Source organism: Taeniopygia guttata, chromosome 1A, assembly GCF_048771995.1.
Source record: "Taeniopygia guttata chromosome 1A, bTaeGut7.mat, whole genome shotgun sequence".
Lineage (NCBI taxonomy): Eukaryota > Metazoa > Chordata > Aves > Passeriformes > Estrildidae > Taeniopygia > Taeniopygia guttata.
Window position 1 is genome coordinate 49,457,942 of NC_133025.1, and position 18,049 is coordinate 49,475,990.

The 18,049-nt window shown below is 39.4% G+C and overlaps 2 protein-coding genes across 6 annotated transcripts in view; one reads left to right on the forward strand and one right to left on the reverse strand.

The window, feature by feature from the left end:
- Positions 1-17,239, forward strand: DMC1 (DNA meiotic recombinase 1). Of its 5 annotated transcripts, none has more exons than XM_072923399.1 (15): positions 1-188; positions 3,058-3,211; positions 4,957-5,059; positions 6,716-6,803; positions 7,423-7,467; positions 9,690-9,836; positions 10,139-10,221; positions 10,819-10,871; positions 11,761-11,802; positions 12,999-13,071; positions 13,745-13,836; positions 14,333-14,611; positions 15,382-15,442; positions 15,976-16,092; positions 16,538-17,239. In XM_072923399.1, exons 4-15 carry the CDS (start codon positions 6,747-6,749, stop codon positions 16,605-16,607), a joined length of 1,119 nt encoding a protein of 372 aa, XP_072779500.1. In that variant the 5' UTR covers positions 1-188; positions 3,058-3,211; positions 4,957-5,059; positions 6,716-6,746; the 3' UTR covers positions 16,608-17,239. The 5 variants fall into 5 exon arrangements, with proteins under 5 accessions (XP_072779500.1, XP_030118866.4, XP_072779499.1 ...); XM_030263006.4 differs by lacking the exons at positions 1-188; positions 3,058-3,211 and adding an exon at positions 4,147-4,462 and having other exon boundaries at positions 14,333-14,406; positions 14,497-14,611; XM_072923398.1 differs by lacking the exons at positions 1-188; positions 3,058-3,211 and adding an exon at positions 4,147-4,462.
- The window catches only part of LOC140682215 (uncharacterized), a 16,600-nt gene continuing 1,779 nt past the window's right edge, over positions 3,229-18,049 (reverse strand). Inside the window, exon 2 of the mRNA XM_072923402.1 lies at positions 3,229-4,150. Coding sequence (XP_072779503.1) covers positions 3,699-4,150 — 452 coding nt within the window. The 3' untranslated portion in view covers positions 3,229-3,698. The remainder of the gene's footprint in view (positions 4,151-18,049) is intronic.

Below are 18,049 nucleotides of genomic sequence, written 5' to 3' on the forward strand. Positions count from 1 at the left end.
GTTAATTATGGAAACTGCTGTCACAGTTAACCAATGAAAAGATACAGAAGGGTCAAGAGAAGTTCAAACAAAGCAAACCTGACAAATCTCAGTCCTTGCACATTCAGTACAAAGCTTATGGAAAATTACTGAGAGTGGCAATACCATATTCCAGGGCTGCATGTTTCAGCCGCAAAGGTCTGGAGCAGGTAAGAGCAAGCTGCACGCACAATCACATAATCCATCATGTTTGGGCATTTTTTTAGAAGTGATTATGCTGGCATTTTTTTCACTTTTGGGGTAGAAAAAAAGCATGTAGGTATTAGAGTCTCAGTTACCTAAACTTTTAAAAGTAGAAGTTAGCTCAAATACTGCATAGTTTTTACAGATAAAATTACATGGCATAGTAAAGGGTAGACAACAAGGGTAATGGCAAAGATAGGCAAGCACTGAAATTGTCTAGTTCTTTCTCAAAAGATAAAAGAAAATCTACAGACTCCCCAGCAAAAGAACATTAGACTCTGCTTTGAGATAGATAATCTCTTGATGTCCTTTTCAGTCCTGTTGTTCTCTATAACTAGTTTGGGTTTTTATCTTAAATAAAAAAATCCTTGTGCATTCTCAAATTTGACAGCTTTTCTTATCTCCTTTGTCTTTTTGATAGATCACATATGATATACTGATGCTTATCTCCATAAATCCTCTAACTTGGTTTAGGTTTTGCAAAGATTGCAAGTGGCCTTGTTTTTTCCAGTTTGCTTTCTTTTTTTGTTTTGTATTTTATCATGTCATTCTTAATTATATATATAAATAATTTCTAATTTCACAATCAGCTATAAAAATAGTGAATCTTGTGGGGCTTGGGTTGCTATCACTTACTTTGTATAGTTGATATACAGATTATTTATTTCTCATTTAAAAAAAGACCCATTCCTGAATTCTCTAGTTGGTGTTTTGATATTACTGCTATCTTCTTTTCCAGTCACATACAATCTGTTGTGTTCCTGACTTGACCTGACATCTCTTTAATATCAGTGGGCACAGCCCTCTAATTCATTACTTCCTTCATAGCTGCAATGCTGAACCATGGTCTGGACGGGACATCTTGACAGACAGAAGGGAGGTCTCTAATCGTATAACATTGTCATGGTTTGACACGGGAAGAGAATTTTTTTTTTTAGAAGGAAGAGGTTCACCAGTCAGGGGTCAGGTTTAGATACTGACACTTGGGGTGACCAATTGAAGGTGGACACGCCTCTGAGAACACAGAGGGGTTAAAAGCGGAATTCCCAGGAGGACTCGTCCTTCTTTGGTTCCGGTCACCGCAAGGTACGGACCTCTCCCCTGCCCAGCCCGGGCTGGGTGGGGGAGGGGAGCCATGCGGCCTGCACAGGTAGGCCAGGAGGTAAAGGATCGGAACCGGCTGGGTCAGCTCCTGCAGATGGAAGGGTGGAGAAATCTGGGATGTCTCCGTTCCCCCCCAGAGTCTCTCTCTCTCCCAAGAGAGAAAAAAAAGAGACTGCGGTGGTTTTATCGGCAGTTCGCCGCAGGGAAGGAGAAGAGCGGGGGGGCCACAAGGCGCCCAGCCGGGCTGTGGGAGCTGGAGCCTGGGCAGCGAGCCATCCTTGGGAGTTGGGACTTTTAACCCTTCCTGAGAAATGAAGGCTTTATGAAATATTACTCCTCCTGAATTTGAAGAAAAGAGAGACAGCTTGAAACCTCAGATGTTTAGAGAAGAAGGTTGGGGGGCAGATGATAGAGTGGCTTTTTGGCTGGACTCTGCTTGTTTACCATAGACTGAACCACTCTTTCTTTTCAAGAGGGACTGCATTTTAGGGGGATGCATTGGTGGGCCAAGAGACCTTCTGCAGCAACTACCAGTTTTGGAGTGGACAGAGAGAGAGCTGAGGAGGGTGTGAGGATGCCCTCCATCTTCAGGAAGAAGAGAAGGCGATCTCTGTCTTTTGGACCCTCGGCCCCAGGGGAAAATGGGGGGGACTCTAGTCCCGAATTGTGATACTGGACTGTTGTTCCTGGTGGTCCTTGGCAAAGCATCCTTAAAGGGGCCCTATAAGCAGTCTCTGTCCATGCCCGGTGGTGAGAGCACTTGACATGGAGAGGAGAATGTCACACTGGCCCGATGTGTCTGGGCGGTGCCACGTGTGACATTGGAAACACAAAAGGTGGCAGTTGTGTTTCCTGGGGGTCTATGGTTGCAAGGGGGACTCCTCTCTTCCCCGATGGACTCAGTATTGATTATATTGAAGGGTGAAAACTTGATTAAGGATCCAAATGGGTCTCGCTGGGGTTTGGTGGAGTTGGGTGGAGGGAGGAGAAATGTTTTGGAAGGTTTTCATTTCGAATTTTGTGTGGTTTTTTTTCTTTCCTTTCTTTTCCTTTTATAGTAGTAGTAGTAGTAGTGTAATAAAGCTTTTTTCCTTTGTTATTAAGTTTGGTCTGCTTTGCTCTGTCCTTGATCACATTTCACAGCATTTGATTGGTAAGTTGTATTTTCATGGGGCGCTGGCATTGTGCCAGCGTCAAACCATGACAAACATATCCGTAGTAATTACCTCAAAATCAATTAGAGGTAGCAAAACCTACCTTTTAATGTGTCTTTTTAATGCAGGATCACTCCCAGTACTGTAGCATTGAATACTTTTGTCAAGGCTTAGCCTAAGGATCTCAAGACAATGATGGAGACATAACTCAGTCTCCCAGTACCATCTCTATTCCTTCTAGTGATACCATTTTAACAATAGAGCTCTCTGGTTACTTCAGTCTGAATTTCAAAGTTTGGCTGATCTGATATTTTGCCACTCTTACCCTGAGACCCACTGTATGCACAGACCTTTTGCAGCTCATCTTACTTCTTCCCAGAGATGGAAAACAAAACCCCAACAACAAAACTCCTCATGATTTCCCTACTGCAACCATGGATGAAGTTTGTGAGGATGAAAAAAAAATCAAATGGACACTTAATATTGTATGGAAATGGTTTGACTTGGTTCTTGTCCAAACAGGTACAAGATCTCGAGTGAAAGGAAATGTGTATCACACTGGTGTGTCTCATTACAGTGTGTTCCTCAGGGATGGAGATGCAGTGGTCACGGCAGAACCTGGAAAATGGAAGGCGAAGACTGAGGGATGCCTCTACTCAGTTGGGCCAATGTCTAACGGGATGGGCTCTGGAGGGTTATTGTACAACACCAGCTGGAAGCCGAATGAGCAAGTAATGATCACACAATGTTTTGAAGTTGTAGAATGTAATTTATTGCCCAAAGTAGCTCTTTGGAGTGGGAAATGGTCTTAAGATTCTGTGCATTCATGGATCTTTCTGAAGACCATATTACAAACTAAAAGGATAATGAAGGAAAGGTAGTTTACAGAGTGAGGTATTTTCTGCTGCAGAGCTGCTCAGCAGCACAGAAGGGTCACTCTCTTCAGTCTGTTCTGGAATAAAAAGTACTTTGTGAAGGAATTCACCTTTAAAGGGCTGTCTGCCTAAGTGCTCTTCTGGAATAGCTCTTGCAGAATAATGTGGTTTTCAAAAGCTGTGCCAGCTGCTTCCTCTGTATGGACAAAGCCTTGGGCTCCCAGGATTGGACTTTTGGTAATTACACAAATTGTTCAATGTTTCAAATGGGGACCCTACAAGCCCTTCTGTCGTGTGCTGATGATGGCACAAGGCTGTGGGTTTTGTTGCTTGGTTTCCTGACTTAGCTAAGAAATGGCTTGGAAAAGGTGCCCTTAACCTCCCACAGGCAGAGGGTGGGAAAGTTTTCACAAGGCCCTTGAAACAGGCTGAGATGCTGCTCCAGTCCTTCTGCCATTCCAAGCCCACACAAGGGGCAGCCAGGAACTCCTCCTGCTCGCAGGAGATGTGATGTCTCCTTGACATGCAGTCCCGTACCAACTGTGCCACCAGAGGTGAGCAAAACGGGCGACTGCTCTCCAAATACTGTCTCCAAGTCTGCAGATATCTCGCAGAAGTGTTCATATCCTAAAAAGCACCTTTTAAAATGGCAGATTAAGTCATGTGTATGACTCAGCCTCATTTCCTCGTCCTGTGACTCCAGGCAAGTCACTTCTCTTCCAGCTGACAGGTTTTGGACATCCAATCCAAAAAACGCCGTGTATGCTTGGTTGAGGAAGATGTGTGAGCGGCACCCTGGAAAAACAAAAGGCAGAGCTGCGTTGAACTAAATGCCTTCCAGACCAACCCGGTTTTAACTACTGCTGCCTTTCCCAGCTGTAGAGTGGGGGCAATGCAATATTCCCGGTAGACGGCGACTACAGTGTTTGATGAACCATGAGCGAAGGACTGATGAGGACGGAGACCGAGGCGTCTCCCAGCGCGGGGCGGCTGAGGGGAGAGCAGCGCCGGCCCCCGGGCCCGCCCCGCCCGCAGGCGGGAAGGCGGCGGGACCGAGCCCTCAGGAGCGGCGAGGCGGGAGGCGTCGAGCGCGGAGCCTTCGCCCGGGTACTGCCCCCACCCTCTCCCGCGGAGCTGCCCGGGCATGAGCTGGGGATTTAATTACTTTTCTAATTTTGATGGGGGTTTATGGTGCTCTGCGGGGGGAGGGAGGTAGAGCGGTCCCTCGCCCTTTGGGAACAGAAATGTACATCTCATGAGGAGGCAGCTGGCAAAGAAAAGCCGACTAAATCTGTGTGTTGATGACGATTAATCAGTTATTTTCCTTTGAGGCAACAGATGTGAGGTCGCGCCTCGGAGCCCCTTGGGCAGGTCGGTCCCCCCGAGGCGGGGAGCCGAGCTCTGCTGCCATTTTCCGCCGGCCCAAGCCAGGGGGAATTGCAGGGAGCGGGTTTGTCACACCCGCAGGCTGGAGGGACACCACGGTATCCAGGTCTTGCTCACCCGCCCTCGGTACTTGAGGTGGTGCAAGATTGTTGGTGGTTTCTCATGGGTTCGCTCTGTTGTCTCAGACCTTCACCCTTTTATCTACTTCACTGCAGGTAGTGGTGACTGGAATCCTTCAGGTGTGCCAGCACACACCAGCAGCAGGACAACGCTTGACTAAGCAGGAGGACTTTTTTCGTATCTAAAGCTTTTAATAGGGTGAGGTATAATTTCTCCATTTTCCCTAATAGCCTCCAGGAAGGCACAGGTCTGGGTCTGCCTCGTTTTTCTGCTGTGAGATGCCAATTGCCTAAGGATGGGGAGCAGGAGAACAATCCCATGACCTGCTCAGCAGTGGTTAAAGTGCAGGATTACGTGCATTTGATGAGGATGTTTTTAATGAAGAAGGAGATTGTAATATAGTTTTAATGCCTCTTGCATTACTTGTTTTTCTTCCTTCAGTATTTGAAGCTAGGGGATTTTTCAAATTTCCCAAAGTATTTTTTAATTAGCGTTTTACTGTAATTATGTGAAGGCGTGATTTATCACTCGATAAGTGTCAGAGTTCTGAAATAGAAATTAAATATATCATGACACTATCAGAAATAACCGATTCTATAAGAATATTTCCATTAAATACTAACAGAATAAGATAACTCTGAAATTCTGATATTCTGTTCCTTTTTTTCCCAGCCTCTATATACACAGGATTCTTGCAAGCAAATTAGTATCCATTTAGAAGCTGAAAAAAGGTCTTTTGCAGATATTTAGCCTAAACTATCCCAACTTCTGTTAGACATAACCCATCTTATAGTTTGTGGATTTTGTTAACAGATGAGCAAGTAAATATATGCACACATTTTGATGTGGTGGTCTACAAAACCTTTGATCGTCCAGAGCTAGAACACCAAGTGTAAGCTCACAATTTAAACAGAAGCAACTTAACCCATTTAAAAACCTACAAAAATTATAGAGTAATTTGGTTATAAGATCAAATTTCTAAGGAACTACTTTGTATTCACTCTTCCTGCATTCATAAAATTTAAGGAGGTCGCACTTTGCTCATTTAACCATGGTGTCACTAAGTGCCTATTCCAGTTCTAGGCTTTGCTTATAGAAAGTCACACAGAGAGGGCAGTGAAGCTGTGCTGGAGTCCAGACATAGCAAGTTAACCATGAAAAGACATGAAATGAGCTCTCTGTATATGGGTTTGCATAACAAAAGTTACAGATTTTTCTTACCATTCTTTTGTTCTCACCATGCAAGCATACTCTTTACAGCCATTACCTAAACATCTTCAGCATTTATTAGTCATTTTGAACCTCAGAAAGAACTTCAAAACAAATACAGCTTTAATAATCTGCTCTCAAGATACATCACTAAGGAGTTGTAGCCGTCTCAGCACTGTTTTGTGGGTTTTCTGTCACATAAAGATGGAGAGGCTGAGCTGTTACATTGCCTTTCCATTGCCCATTTTGTCTACAACTATGCTGGCTTTTGTCATAAACACACAGACTGCCTTTAGCATTCTTACCAGAATAAATTCCACTAGTAATAATTATTTTAAAATATGTTCCCACCTCCAAAACTCATCTCTGACCCAAGATTCTCACAAGGGAATGAGAGCTCTTTTCCTAATACCTATGAAGCCCTTTCTAGCCAAACTGGTTCATCTGAGTGGAAAACCATAGATTTTCTCCTTTTGGCCTGGTAGGTCAGATAATGAAGAGTTGGAAGCAGAATCCAAATTTAAATCTATATATGATGTCATACTGACACGTTTCTGTAGTTCAAGGACTTCTTAACGGTCCTTTTACAGACATTTACTCATTTATTGCCTCCCCATGACTGTCTTTGTTTGCATTTCCCACTAGTGATCAATACTTTATTGCATGCTCTTTCACGATGAAGGCCATGGAGGATCAAGTAGTCCAAGAAGAACTAGGATACCAGGATGATGAGGTAAATTTGTTATTGATTGAAAACTATGTGCAGTAAATGTTCAAAGGTATTTTGATAGCCTTAAGAAACCCATGGAGGGACAGGAGGCCCCCAAAAACCATCAGGGAGTTCAGTGCATCTAAAATTTTGTTCCAGTCTACTACCAAGAAAATCTCATTCCCCTAGTCCCTGTACAGCCTAGCTTTTCAAGTAATCTTCATTAACCTTTCAAAAGCTGTGCACAGTTTTTAATGGGATTATCATTATTTCATCATATTTTACACTTCTATATAAAATGCAAGGGGACTATCAGTTAATTTTCTGCTTCTGAAGAATGATCATCAGCATGAAAAGAGTGAGAAATTATGGTAGAGAAGCTGTAGAATATGATGATGCTAACACAAGTCTTATTAGCACAACAGAGGATTAATTGCCTGTGATGATACACTTTGTGGAGATGATAGGAAACATGTATGTCTCTTTGGCTCACTATGGCTTTGCTAATTTCAGTTGTCCAACAAGCTATGTATTATTTGTGAAAAATTAATAAATGTTTACAAATCTGAAACAGTCATGTAGCAAGATAGATGTAATAACAAGAAAAAGCAACATCTATTTTTATTTCTGCTACTTTGTTTAGGAATCCTTTTTTCAGGACATTGACCTGCTTCAGAAGCATGGAATTGTAAGTATTAGCAATCACTTGATCACACAGAATTGTCATTGTCCCTCAAGAGCTAGTGTAAGGTTGTTTCTAAAATTGTATATACATTGATGCAAATAACTGAAATTCCTCCTTGCAATAAGTTCTAACTCAGTCAGTGAAGACAAATTTTGCCTTTGGTGACAAGACAGATTTTTAGAAAATCTCATTCACATCAGTTTCCTAAATAAAGTGTCAAGATACTCAAAGTATTTAGCACCTAGCACTCTTGAAAAACCAACTGCTTGCTAATTTATTTGAAAACTGTGTGATAGATTATTTCCTTTTCCTGCCAATCTTTGTAATTACTCCTGCATTTTTGGTGCCTGTGAAATCACACTGTGACAATAGTTACTATACTATTTTCAGCATGCTGTGCAGGGGGTAGAGTAGGAGTGAGAAAAATATTAGTTGCTAGAGAAATAAGTGGTTTATTTTCTTCATCAAATGTGAATTCCTATCCTTGTTACCATCATCACATAAACATCACCTATTTATTTGAATTACAATTATTATATGTTTATTTAGGAGGCTGGCTCATGTATTGGAATCCTGTTATAATCAGAGTTACAGAAGCAGGATAAAAAGTTGGGTTTGCCTGAAGTAATGTGAGATTTAATAAAAGTGACTCCAGACACATAAAGTTGGGAAAGACATATCACAATGACTCATCATTAGTCAGCACTGTAGTTACTGGGCTGAGCAGGTCAGCAGTGCAATTGTTGGCAATATTTTTTTATTGGAGGTTCATTGGCAGTTTTAAAGATAGTTCTGAAGAAGGACCATATGGTTGGGAGTTCAAACTATGGGGCAACATAGGAAAAATAAACAAATTATTGCTTAAAAATTTAGCAAGTTGATCAAAGAGGGTGACCTGAGCTGGAAGGGAGCTGTACTACCCTGTCAGTATGAAACAAGGCATGGCATTCACAGAATGATACAAATGTATGAAAGAGCTTGAAAACTAAGAATAATGGCTTAGGCTGTTCTTCTGGGGTTGTAAAGGTTTTCTGCTCCTTTCCATTTTTTATTTTTTTTTCTTTCTTCCAAGTGGTTATTCCCACACCTCAGAGGAAATTTTTGTTCTGCGCCAGCTAAAAGCTTTGTGCAAACATAGGATGACCTATATATGTTAAATTCATTTACCTGGAGAAACAATTTTTGTGGGTTTAGAATTTTTTTTCAAGGACTAAAGAGAAAAATATTTACTGGATCTGCCAGTGTGCCCAGAAAGAGAATCAGATTAGAACAACTGAGACTGTGATTTGGTGATCAAAAGTGTTTAGTAGGATTTAAGGTGCTGTTAGCCCTCAGCCTCTGCTGAGTGTCACACACGTATCACAGGATGAGAAACAAGCTTCGAAATAAACATGACTAATTTCTCACACAACCCCTCTCCCTTCTTATGCTCTATGTACCCACACACTCTAGATAAATTGATGATATGTCCAGTTCATAGTTTTTTCCAAAGAAAAATCTTGGCCAGAAATGGTAAATTGATGTATTATCCCACACCTTTCACATAGTATGCTTTCTTATGAGTAATCTGTTCTTGCTTTTACATTTCCAGTGATGTCAGAATCATAAAATGAGGTGAGGGAAGGTAAAATATGTTAGTAGGGTGCTCTCTGAAGCTGTGCTGTTCCCAATTTATGAAAAACAAGTAGCTCACTCCAGTCCAAAGTGTCAGTCAGATCTGCAGGATACGTATGTTTTAAACTGGACATGCAGAAACAGCACAGGAATTAGATTCAGTTTCCAGTGATCCTTGTGAATCAGCTCCCAACTATCCATCACCAGATTATCTGGTTTACAGATTATCTGTGCTAAGGGACCAAGGACAGACTGAGTGTTATATGGTGTCCAAGGTCCACACTATCTGAAATAACTCTGTAGTGTTTCTTTACTTTCAGCTTTGATCTAGAAAAGCTGACACTGAAAGGGGAGAAGTAAATACCCACATATCTTTCTTTCAAAACCATCAGAAGCTGCTCTCTGCACCATGATTCCTTGTACCAATATTACTCAAAATTTTGTTTTGTTGATGTCACAAAATACACAATTAAGAGTTTACTGTAAATCTATTTCTTTCTTGGTGAAAATACAGTCATATGAATGCAAACTTAAAATATTTTGCAAAGGTTTACTTCATCTTCCAGTTGTTAACTGTCCTGAGTACTCACAGAAGGGAAATTTCTTTGCAGAACGTAGCAGATATTAAAAAGCTGAAGGCAGTTGGGATTTGCACAATCAAAGGAATCCAGATGACCACAAGAAGGGCACTGTGCAATGTGAAGGGGCTCTCAGAGGCCAAAGTGGACAAGATTAAAGAAGCTGCAAACAAGCTTGTTGTAAGCCAGTCACTTTCCTGAGAGTTTGAACTTAATGCTGGCCTCTCCAAAATGCTGTGCAACATTTCTCTTAGCAGATTTCCCACTGCATCATCAAAATAATTTTGAAAATTATTCTGCGTGTTACTCTAAGGCATAATACTTTATACTCCACAACAACCAGATGAATGCTGTGGTGCTTTTTATACCCAATACATGGGAATGAGGCTGGGAGAAAAGAAGATATTTATATGGGATATTGCACTTTTAACTTCAGGTTAAAGCTAAAATAAACCTCATGTGGTCTCTTTGGTCTTCCCTAGGAACCAGGCTTCCTCACTGCCTTTGAGTACAGTGAAAAACGGAAGATGGTATTTCATGTTTCCACTGGCAGCCAGGAATTTGAGTAAGCTTATCTCTTATATCCTTCCTTCATCCAAATGTTCCCAATAATCATCTTAATTGTCTTTAATGAGACGCAGAAATATAAGGGAATAAATACTCAGCTAGGACACATAGATTGCCCTTACATTTGGAGTTAGTGCTGGCTTAAAGAAGTCTACATCAATAAGCACCAAAACCAACTCCTTTTCTGAGGGGAAACTGGACTTTGTACAGTCACTGTAAATAAACAGCTGGCATCCAGAAATCAGTATAATTTTTTCATCTATCAAAATAATCTGCAGGTTTCAGGTCAAAGTCTTCAAGTCCTCCCTTGAGATATCTTAATGGAATGTTATTTCCAAATATTATTTTCAATATTATTTTCTCTCCTTTCTTTCCAGTAATCATTTGTATAGATTGTTCCTCTGCACACAAAAAGGGAGGTAAAGACAGAGTTAATTCTTTATGAATCAATGATCATTTAGTGCCCTGCACTTAATGTATCAAGGGCTTTAGGGCAGAAATTACTTTCCTTAAAGTAGTAAAATGTCTCTTTTTTACTTTCCTCTTGTGATTTTTTTGGGGTTTAATTATATAATAATCCTCTCCCTTTCTGCAGTAAACTTCTGGGTGGTGGGATTGAAAGCATGGCAATCACTGAGGCCTTTGGAGGTGAGAGAACCACATTAAATGAGTATTACCAAACAAAGAATTGCAACTTAATTTAGATTTTAGTTCAACTTGGATTACTTATATCAAGTTTACCACACTGTAATTACAAAGACAAGTATCTGCATGAGTGCAAGAAGAAATAATCCACTTCTCTTAGTGTTTTCCAGTTTTTCCTCTTCATTTGCTTGCAGACTAAGTTTGAGCTGAGTCTGCAAGCATGATTACTGAGCATGCTTATTCAGCACAATGTAGCATTACTAAGACTATTACCAACATGCCAGATTTCTCCCTGATGCAGTGTGACAAAATTGCCACAAAAGGTATTTTAGTTATGCATACTTAAGGTACACTGCATTTAATGTAAGATTTTGGAAATACAAGTAAGCTACTGTTACAGTACACCTAATTAGTTGGTGCTTGACGCTTCAGCAATAAGAGTTCATAAAACACAGTTGTCTTCCCTTTAGAAGAGATAAACTGGAGAGTAATGTGTTTTGGTAGAATGAGATTAATAAACTTGTAAGCTTGTCCTTGATCATTTTACTGGAAATGAAACTGGGCTAGGTTAATGGAATCAATCATTTCTTCCCCACCCCGCCCCCCGCCATTATCACTTTTCCACAGCTGCCATATGGTTTTAACTTCCATACACAAGAGAATGACTTCAGCAGTCAAGCACGATCAAATTAAAGCATTTCAGATTTTGCTCTTCATGTAACACATTTCTGCTGCACAGAATATGATTTAGAAATTGAGGTTAAATTATTTTAAAAGGTAGAGATTGAGGTGAATGTTGTAAGTAAGAGTTTCTAACTGCAGTAATTCCTGAATCTGTCAAACTTGGAAAAAGAAACCTTGACTCTTTTTTTCCCTTCTCTTTATTTAACAGAGTTCCGGACAGGCAAAACCCAGCTATCTCACACTCTTTGTGGTAGGTATGACATCTTAAAATAGAGTGATGTTTCTTCTCAGTGAATCCATTGTTTACAACTCTATCAGAATTAAACACATAAAGTCAGAATCTTTTATTTCTACAAATACAGTGACAGAGACCTTGGTGACTCTTACTGCCATAAACCGTGCTTGAGTAGAGAACTCATATAAATGGTTACTTTTTAATAGTGCTCACATCCATGAAAGTTTTGCCATAAGGAGAGTGAAGATAATAGGCTGTCTTAGATAAAACAGTGAAACACACCATCTAGAAAAGCAGAGCACAAATATGGGTCACATGTAGATGGGGCATTGCTCAGAAAAGGGCAGAGGCAAAATTTTTTTCTCAGCCAAAAAAAAAAAAATCGCTATGACTGTCCTGGTTTCGAGAGGTTTTGCTGAATATGACATTCTGAAAGGGCACTGAAAGGGTACTACTAGCTGTCAGAGACTGGATAAACAGGCATTGGCAGTCACCATATTTGGGCAGTGCCAAAACCAGAAGGACCCTGATTTCCCAGAGATATTTCTCAGTGTGTAAAGAGTAGTAAACAATACCTTATAAAACTATTAATGCTGCTGGAATTACCAGACACTGAGTAGGCAAATTCTCTTAAATTAACCCCCTATGTTGTAAAGTGAAATATGGCATGTTCTGGAAAAAGAAGGCCTCTCCTGGTTAATACAGTGTAATGGTCAGCAGAGTCATACCCTTTTGCATGAATGATTACAACTGGATTGAATATTTTAGCTTATTCACTCCAAAGAGACTAAACCCACAATCAGCAACTATTTGCATATCAGGAAAAACTCATATGCAAAGAAATTTTGATCATACAAGTTACAGCTGGAAAAAGTGCCTACTAAGTCAATAGAATTAATCTGGGCAGAAGATTTTGTCTATAAGAACTCACTAATAACATCCCTAAAATACATAGATTTAGTGATGGTACTGAGTAAAACAGTTTTGACACCATTAATTAAATCTCATCTGATCTGCAATTGAGAAAAGCAGCTTCAGCTTAGTCTCAAGATGGCAGTAAGACAAGATACTCCTGATTTTCACATTGATTAGAACTGACAGTTCTTTGTGATATGGATAAACAGTTGTATTTTATTTTAAAAATAATGATGTATGGATTAAGAAAATATTTTTCCTGCTTTTAAATTTTAATCTTCTATGATTCTCTGTAGTGACAGCCCAGCTCCCAGGAACAAATGGCTACACAGGTGGAAAGATTATCTTCATTGATACTGAAAATACTTTGTATCTTTTTGACTGTTAAAAGCTACAGGTGTGATGAACTGGAAAGTTAGTCATAAGGAAGCTTCATACATGTAAAACATTATGACTGGCATTTTGTCATAAGAAAGCTTCATATACGTAAAACATGACTGGCACAGAAATCGTGGAGAGCACAGTGTATAGTGGCCCACAAGGAAGTGAGTTTTTCTTTTGTCATTTGATGTAATCCAACCTGGAAAAATTAGTTAGGAATTGGATTTTATTTTAACTGGGTTTTTTTGTTTGTTTGTTTTTGGGAGCTTTGTGTTTTTGAGATCTAGTAGGCCTCCTACAGGTTATAGCAGCTTTTCTATTCAAGATAAATTTATCTAAGCACTAAACACTATTTTTAACACTTCACATTTGCAGTAGACTGTGTATAAACAGGTTTTGCTCACAGCTGAATTCCTAGAGCACAGCTATCCATATGTCAACCCCCCCGCCTCAAACCCTAAACACAAAACAATTACCATCGTGAGCCCTAAACTATCTTTAGGGTACGTGGGACAGCATGAAGACAAAAAGTCAGTCTTCTCTAGGACTAAAATAAATATTCTTCTTTTTTTTTCCCCCATAGTCCTATTTTGGAATGGAGTTTTATTATTTTCAGACATGGTTTGCCCAAGGAGAAATCCTTAACTCTGACTCATGCCAGCCGACCAGACCGCCTGCGTGACATTGCTGATCGCTTCAATGTTGACCACGAGGCAGTACTTGACAACGTGCTCTATGCACGTGCATATACCAGTAAGACCATTATTGCAACTGGCATGATATCTAGGGTTTTTTCTCTCAGGTACCATTTTCAATAGTTCTCAGTTTATTAACACTTCTCAGTTTATTAACAGCTCAACACACTCTCTGCCACAAGACACTACTTTAAAACGTCAAGAAATTTTGAAATAAGACTTCTTTAAGAGTGCAATATAAACATAAATGATTAAAACAGTTTCTGTTTGTCATTTAATTCAAAATTAAGTTAAAATGTATATATTGCTTTTCAGTTCTTAACACAACAAGTTTTCTTCATGCAGAGTGAAGATTTTCATAAAGAAGTTTTGTGAGATGGGTGAGAGGAAACTGGAATCTGCAAAATAGATTGTTGCTGGGCACTGGATTTAAAACTGCTGGCAATGAAAATATAACCAGTGCAGACATTTAAAGTGGACTTTTAAAGTTTAGGCTTTTGTTCCATCAGAGTTCTTTCTGGTCCTAATTTATCTTGGCAACTGCTTCCCACTAGGTGAGCATCAGATGGAATTGCTTGACTATGTAGCAGCCAAGTTCCATGAGGAAGCTGGTATCTTCAAGTTATTGGTACAAGACTTCTATAAGCTTACTGTTCTCAGAATAAGTGTTCCTGTTTTCTTTCACTATAATTACTTACCTAGCATGATTACAATGCAGATCATTGACTCCATAATGGCACTTTTCCGTGTGGATTTCAGTGGACGCGGAGAGTTGGCCGAACGACAACAGAAACTCGCTCAGATGTTGTCAAGGCTCCAAAAAATATCAGAAGGTATGGGAGACATTGCAAGATTTGAAAAACATGGGCTGGAGTCACTACCAGTAGCTTTTGATAGCACAACGACTTAGTAGTAGATCTTTCCTCACTTTACACCTCTGTCAGTTACCAAAAAGATCAAACTGATATTATTTCAAGATGACAGATTAAGAAAACTTCTGGACTTTCCAACATTTAGAGTTTTTCTAGAAATACTGTCAAGCCCTAAATGATGTAATAGGTTGTAGAACTGGACAAATACTCAGTAAGAGTAATTGCCTTCCCCAAATTTCAACAGTCTAAATACAAAAGAAAGAGGAAAGAGGATGAAGGCATAGAGAAATGAAAAAAACATGCCTCTTGCCACTTTCTCAGTACTTTGCAATGCTTTGAGGGATGATGACAGGATGACTAGAGTTCCTTCTCTTTGGAATGTCTCAGAAATGTTGATGAGGAATGAATAAATGCTTTTTTCCTGACATAAAAGAAAAAAAAAAATACAAACAGAAAGGGAAGAAGAGAGAGCTGAGGGCAGGGAGCCAGCAGAGAATAGATGGGAACTGAGAAAGACCATTTTTGGTGTATTACAGTTGAAGCCATGCAGTTGAAGCAAATCTAGGCTGTGTCGTGATTAACTGCAGCTATCAGTCATAAAGAATATTTTCTTCTCATTCACTTAAAATTTGGAGTGCTTCAGCAGAAACCTTGCTTGTACCATGGATGAGGAATATTTTGGAATTCTATTTGGATGAAGTCTACTTTCTTTGCAATGTCTTCTCTTGCAGAATATAATGTGGCTGTGTTTGTGACCAACCAGATGACTGCTGACCCAGGAGCAACTATGACGTAAAATACTTTTTCTCTCTCTTTAAAAAAAAATCCTGTACTTTGTATTATGTATTTAACAGAAATGAGAACTGAGATTGTAAGGAGCAAGAGACACTGAAATGAACGATCAGATTGGTCATTGTTCCCTGTGGTTTTAGGAATGACCTGGAAGTTTCTCTCAGTTTTTGGAATGAGCTTTTTTGTGTTTATCCGCTGCCTGGTATGGTGGTGTGATTTCACTGTGACTTAAACAAAGAAAATGAGCTATAAAAAATATAGAAAAAGCACCACATTTTCCTTTGGAGCAGCTCATATGTGATATTTAAGGTGTGTATTTCTGGAGCCTCTTATATGTAATGACAGGAAAATTATGCCAGCATTGAACATATGAACATATTATCTTGAGACAAGTGTGCAAAAGTCAAGTTTCTAAAGTATTTCCCTATTGATTATTTGTTACTGGGTCGAATAGGGCTCAGTCTGACAGTTAATCACAGTATTAACCTCTGGAATTTGCACAGTGAATCACCACAATTTTCTTGCTAATTCAGCTTTCAGGCAGACCCAAAAAAGCCCATCGGGGGCCACATCCTTGCTCATGCTTCGACTACCAGGATCAGTTTGAGGAAAGGGAGAGGGGAACTGCGGATTGCAAAGATCTACGACAGGTAAACCACCTTTCCTCATTGGAGAGAAGGTGGCAAAGTTCAAGGTATTAAAACTGTCTGGATGGTACATTGGGAGAAAATCTGAAAGGACAAACTAATTAACAGATTAAACAACTGATTAAAGTTGTCTTGCACATTGCATACGTTAAATAACATAATCTTTCATCATAAATCCTACTAGATGCTTAGCTCTTAATGAAGCTTTGGTAGGACTGGTAGTCCCTTGGCAGGAAGATTCTGGACATGTTAAATTCCTAAGTTTTCCTGACACAATAATTTCACATTTTCTAATCCTGATGATATCGATCAGATTCTACAGTTTGCACATAGGTATAAAGGCACTGAGGTATTCCAGGTTGCTCACACCCACAGCATTTTGGAGACTGTTTCACAACTGCATTTTACATGGAGAAACCCACAAGTTTCTCGTATCTTTTTCTCCCAGCCCTGAGATGCCTGAAAATGAAGCCACATTTGCAATAACTGCTGGAGGGATTGGGGATGCCAAAGAATAGGTAAAAAAATGATGTAAATGTACAGCTAAAAAACCAGCAGGGAAGCTGGGATGAAGATTTGTGAAAGCTTGACAACTACCTATGGCTGCTTTTGTAGCTTTTGGGAGATATTTAAGATATTTTGGGAGAACACTGGGATGGACTTTGTACAGTTCAGTTTTACTGAACTAAAATTTTGGTTGTGTAGGATTTTTGTTTTTCAATTGAACTTTTGGCATGCAAATATTTAAGCCATTAGATTGTGAATTGTTCTTAGAATCCTTTTCCTATCTTTTGTGAAAATCAAACCTGTCCTTTCACATGGGAGTGAACATACTCTTTCTTAATTTATTTCAAAGAGAGTGTCTAGGTGGTAGAATTTATAGTGTGAAATGCAACAGAACTAGAATAATCTCAGTTATAAAATTGACATATATAGATGGAAAAGGCAGTGGGAGGAACAACAGCTCAAGAACTTGACAGATTTTCACATACTGTAGAGGAACAAGTAGTTTTAAGAATACGTTTTTAAACATTTTTATCTTGACTAAATAATGTTCATGTTTTTATTTAGCATTTTATACTTCTTGGACAGAATGTTTTAAACCTGTTCTTATTAAAGTTAAAAATAAAGACTGTGAAGTAGAGGAGAAGTCTGACTATGTTTGGGTGCTTTGAATTAAACTCCCCTCTCAAAAATCTCATTGATCTTTCATGAGAAAAATAATCCGGGCATAACTCAATACCTTAAAACCTTTTTCTAGTTCTCTAAAGAAATAAACTTGATATAATTGACTTGTCATTCTTCTAGGATAAGTAAGACTATTAAAGATTAGTATTAAGTAATAGTAAATATTGTTACTATTAAAAAGAATAAAACAAATGCATTGGCTAAATAGGAGAGGCTGGCACCAGCACTTATACCAAGGAAAAGGCACTTAAGATTCAGCTTGCTGAGGGAGCCAGCAGCACAGGCACAGCTCTGAACTAGCCAGAGATGTAGGTCACAGGGGGCAAAGATGGAAACACGGCATTGGGGGCCAAAATAACAATTCCTTTTACAATATCACCAATGCTCATGGAATCGCTTGCTTTTCTACAAATTAAACAATAATTATTATATATAAACATACATACACACACATGGAGATAATGGAGAAGTCTTACTTTGTCCTCTGGTACAGTGATTCTAATTTTGGTATCTGGTCCAATAAATTGTCCTCGCTGGCAAAATAATGTTTTTGTTTCGGTTACCAAATTCATGTTAAGATAACATCAAGTAAAAAGGTAGCAATGACCAGAAATTAATGGAAAAGAAGCCTGACATTTTAATCTTTTATTTGTGACAGACCTAGAGGGCTTGCCTTCCTTAAGTGGTTTCTTAACAGATAGTTGTTATTTTTCCTGAGGTAAAGCACTGGTTTTCACAATGGAGAAAAGTCTAGAGAGCTGTAGGCTGGGAA

What these genes read in the sequence shown, in the direction of transcription:
- DMC1 (XM_072923399.1), top strand. Translation starts at nt 6,747, where the DNA reads ATGAAGGCCATGGAGGATCAAGTAGTCCAAGAAGAACTAGGATACCAG. An exon ending in AATCACTGAGGCCTTTGGAG is followed by an intron (nt 10,872 to 11,760) that starts GTGAGAGAACCA and finishes TTTATTTAACAG; the next exon opens with AGTTCCGGACAGGCAAAACC. An exon ending in ATTGCAAAGATCTACGACAG is followed by an intron (nt 16,093 to 16,537) that starts GTAAACCACCTT and finishes TTTTTCTCCCAG; the next exon opens with CCCTGAGATGCCTGAAAATG.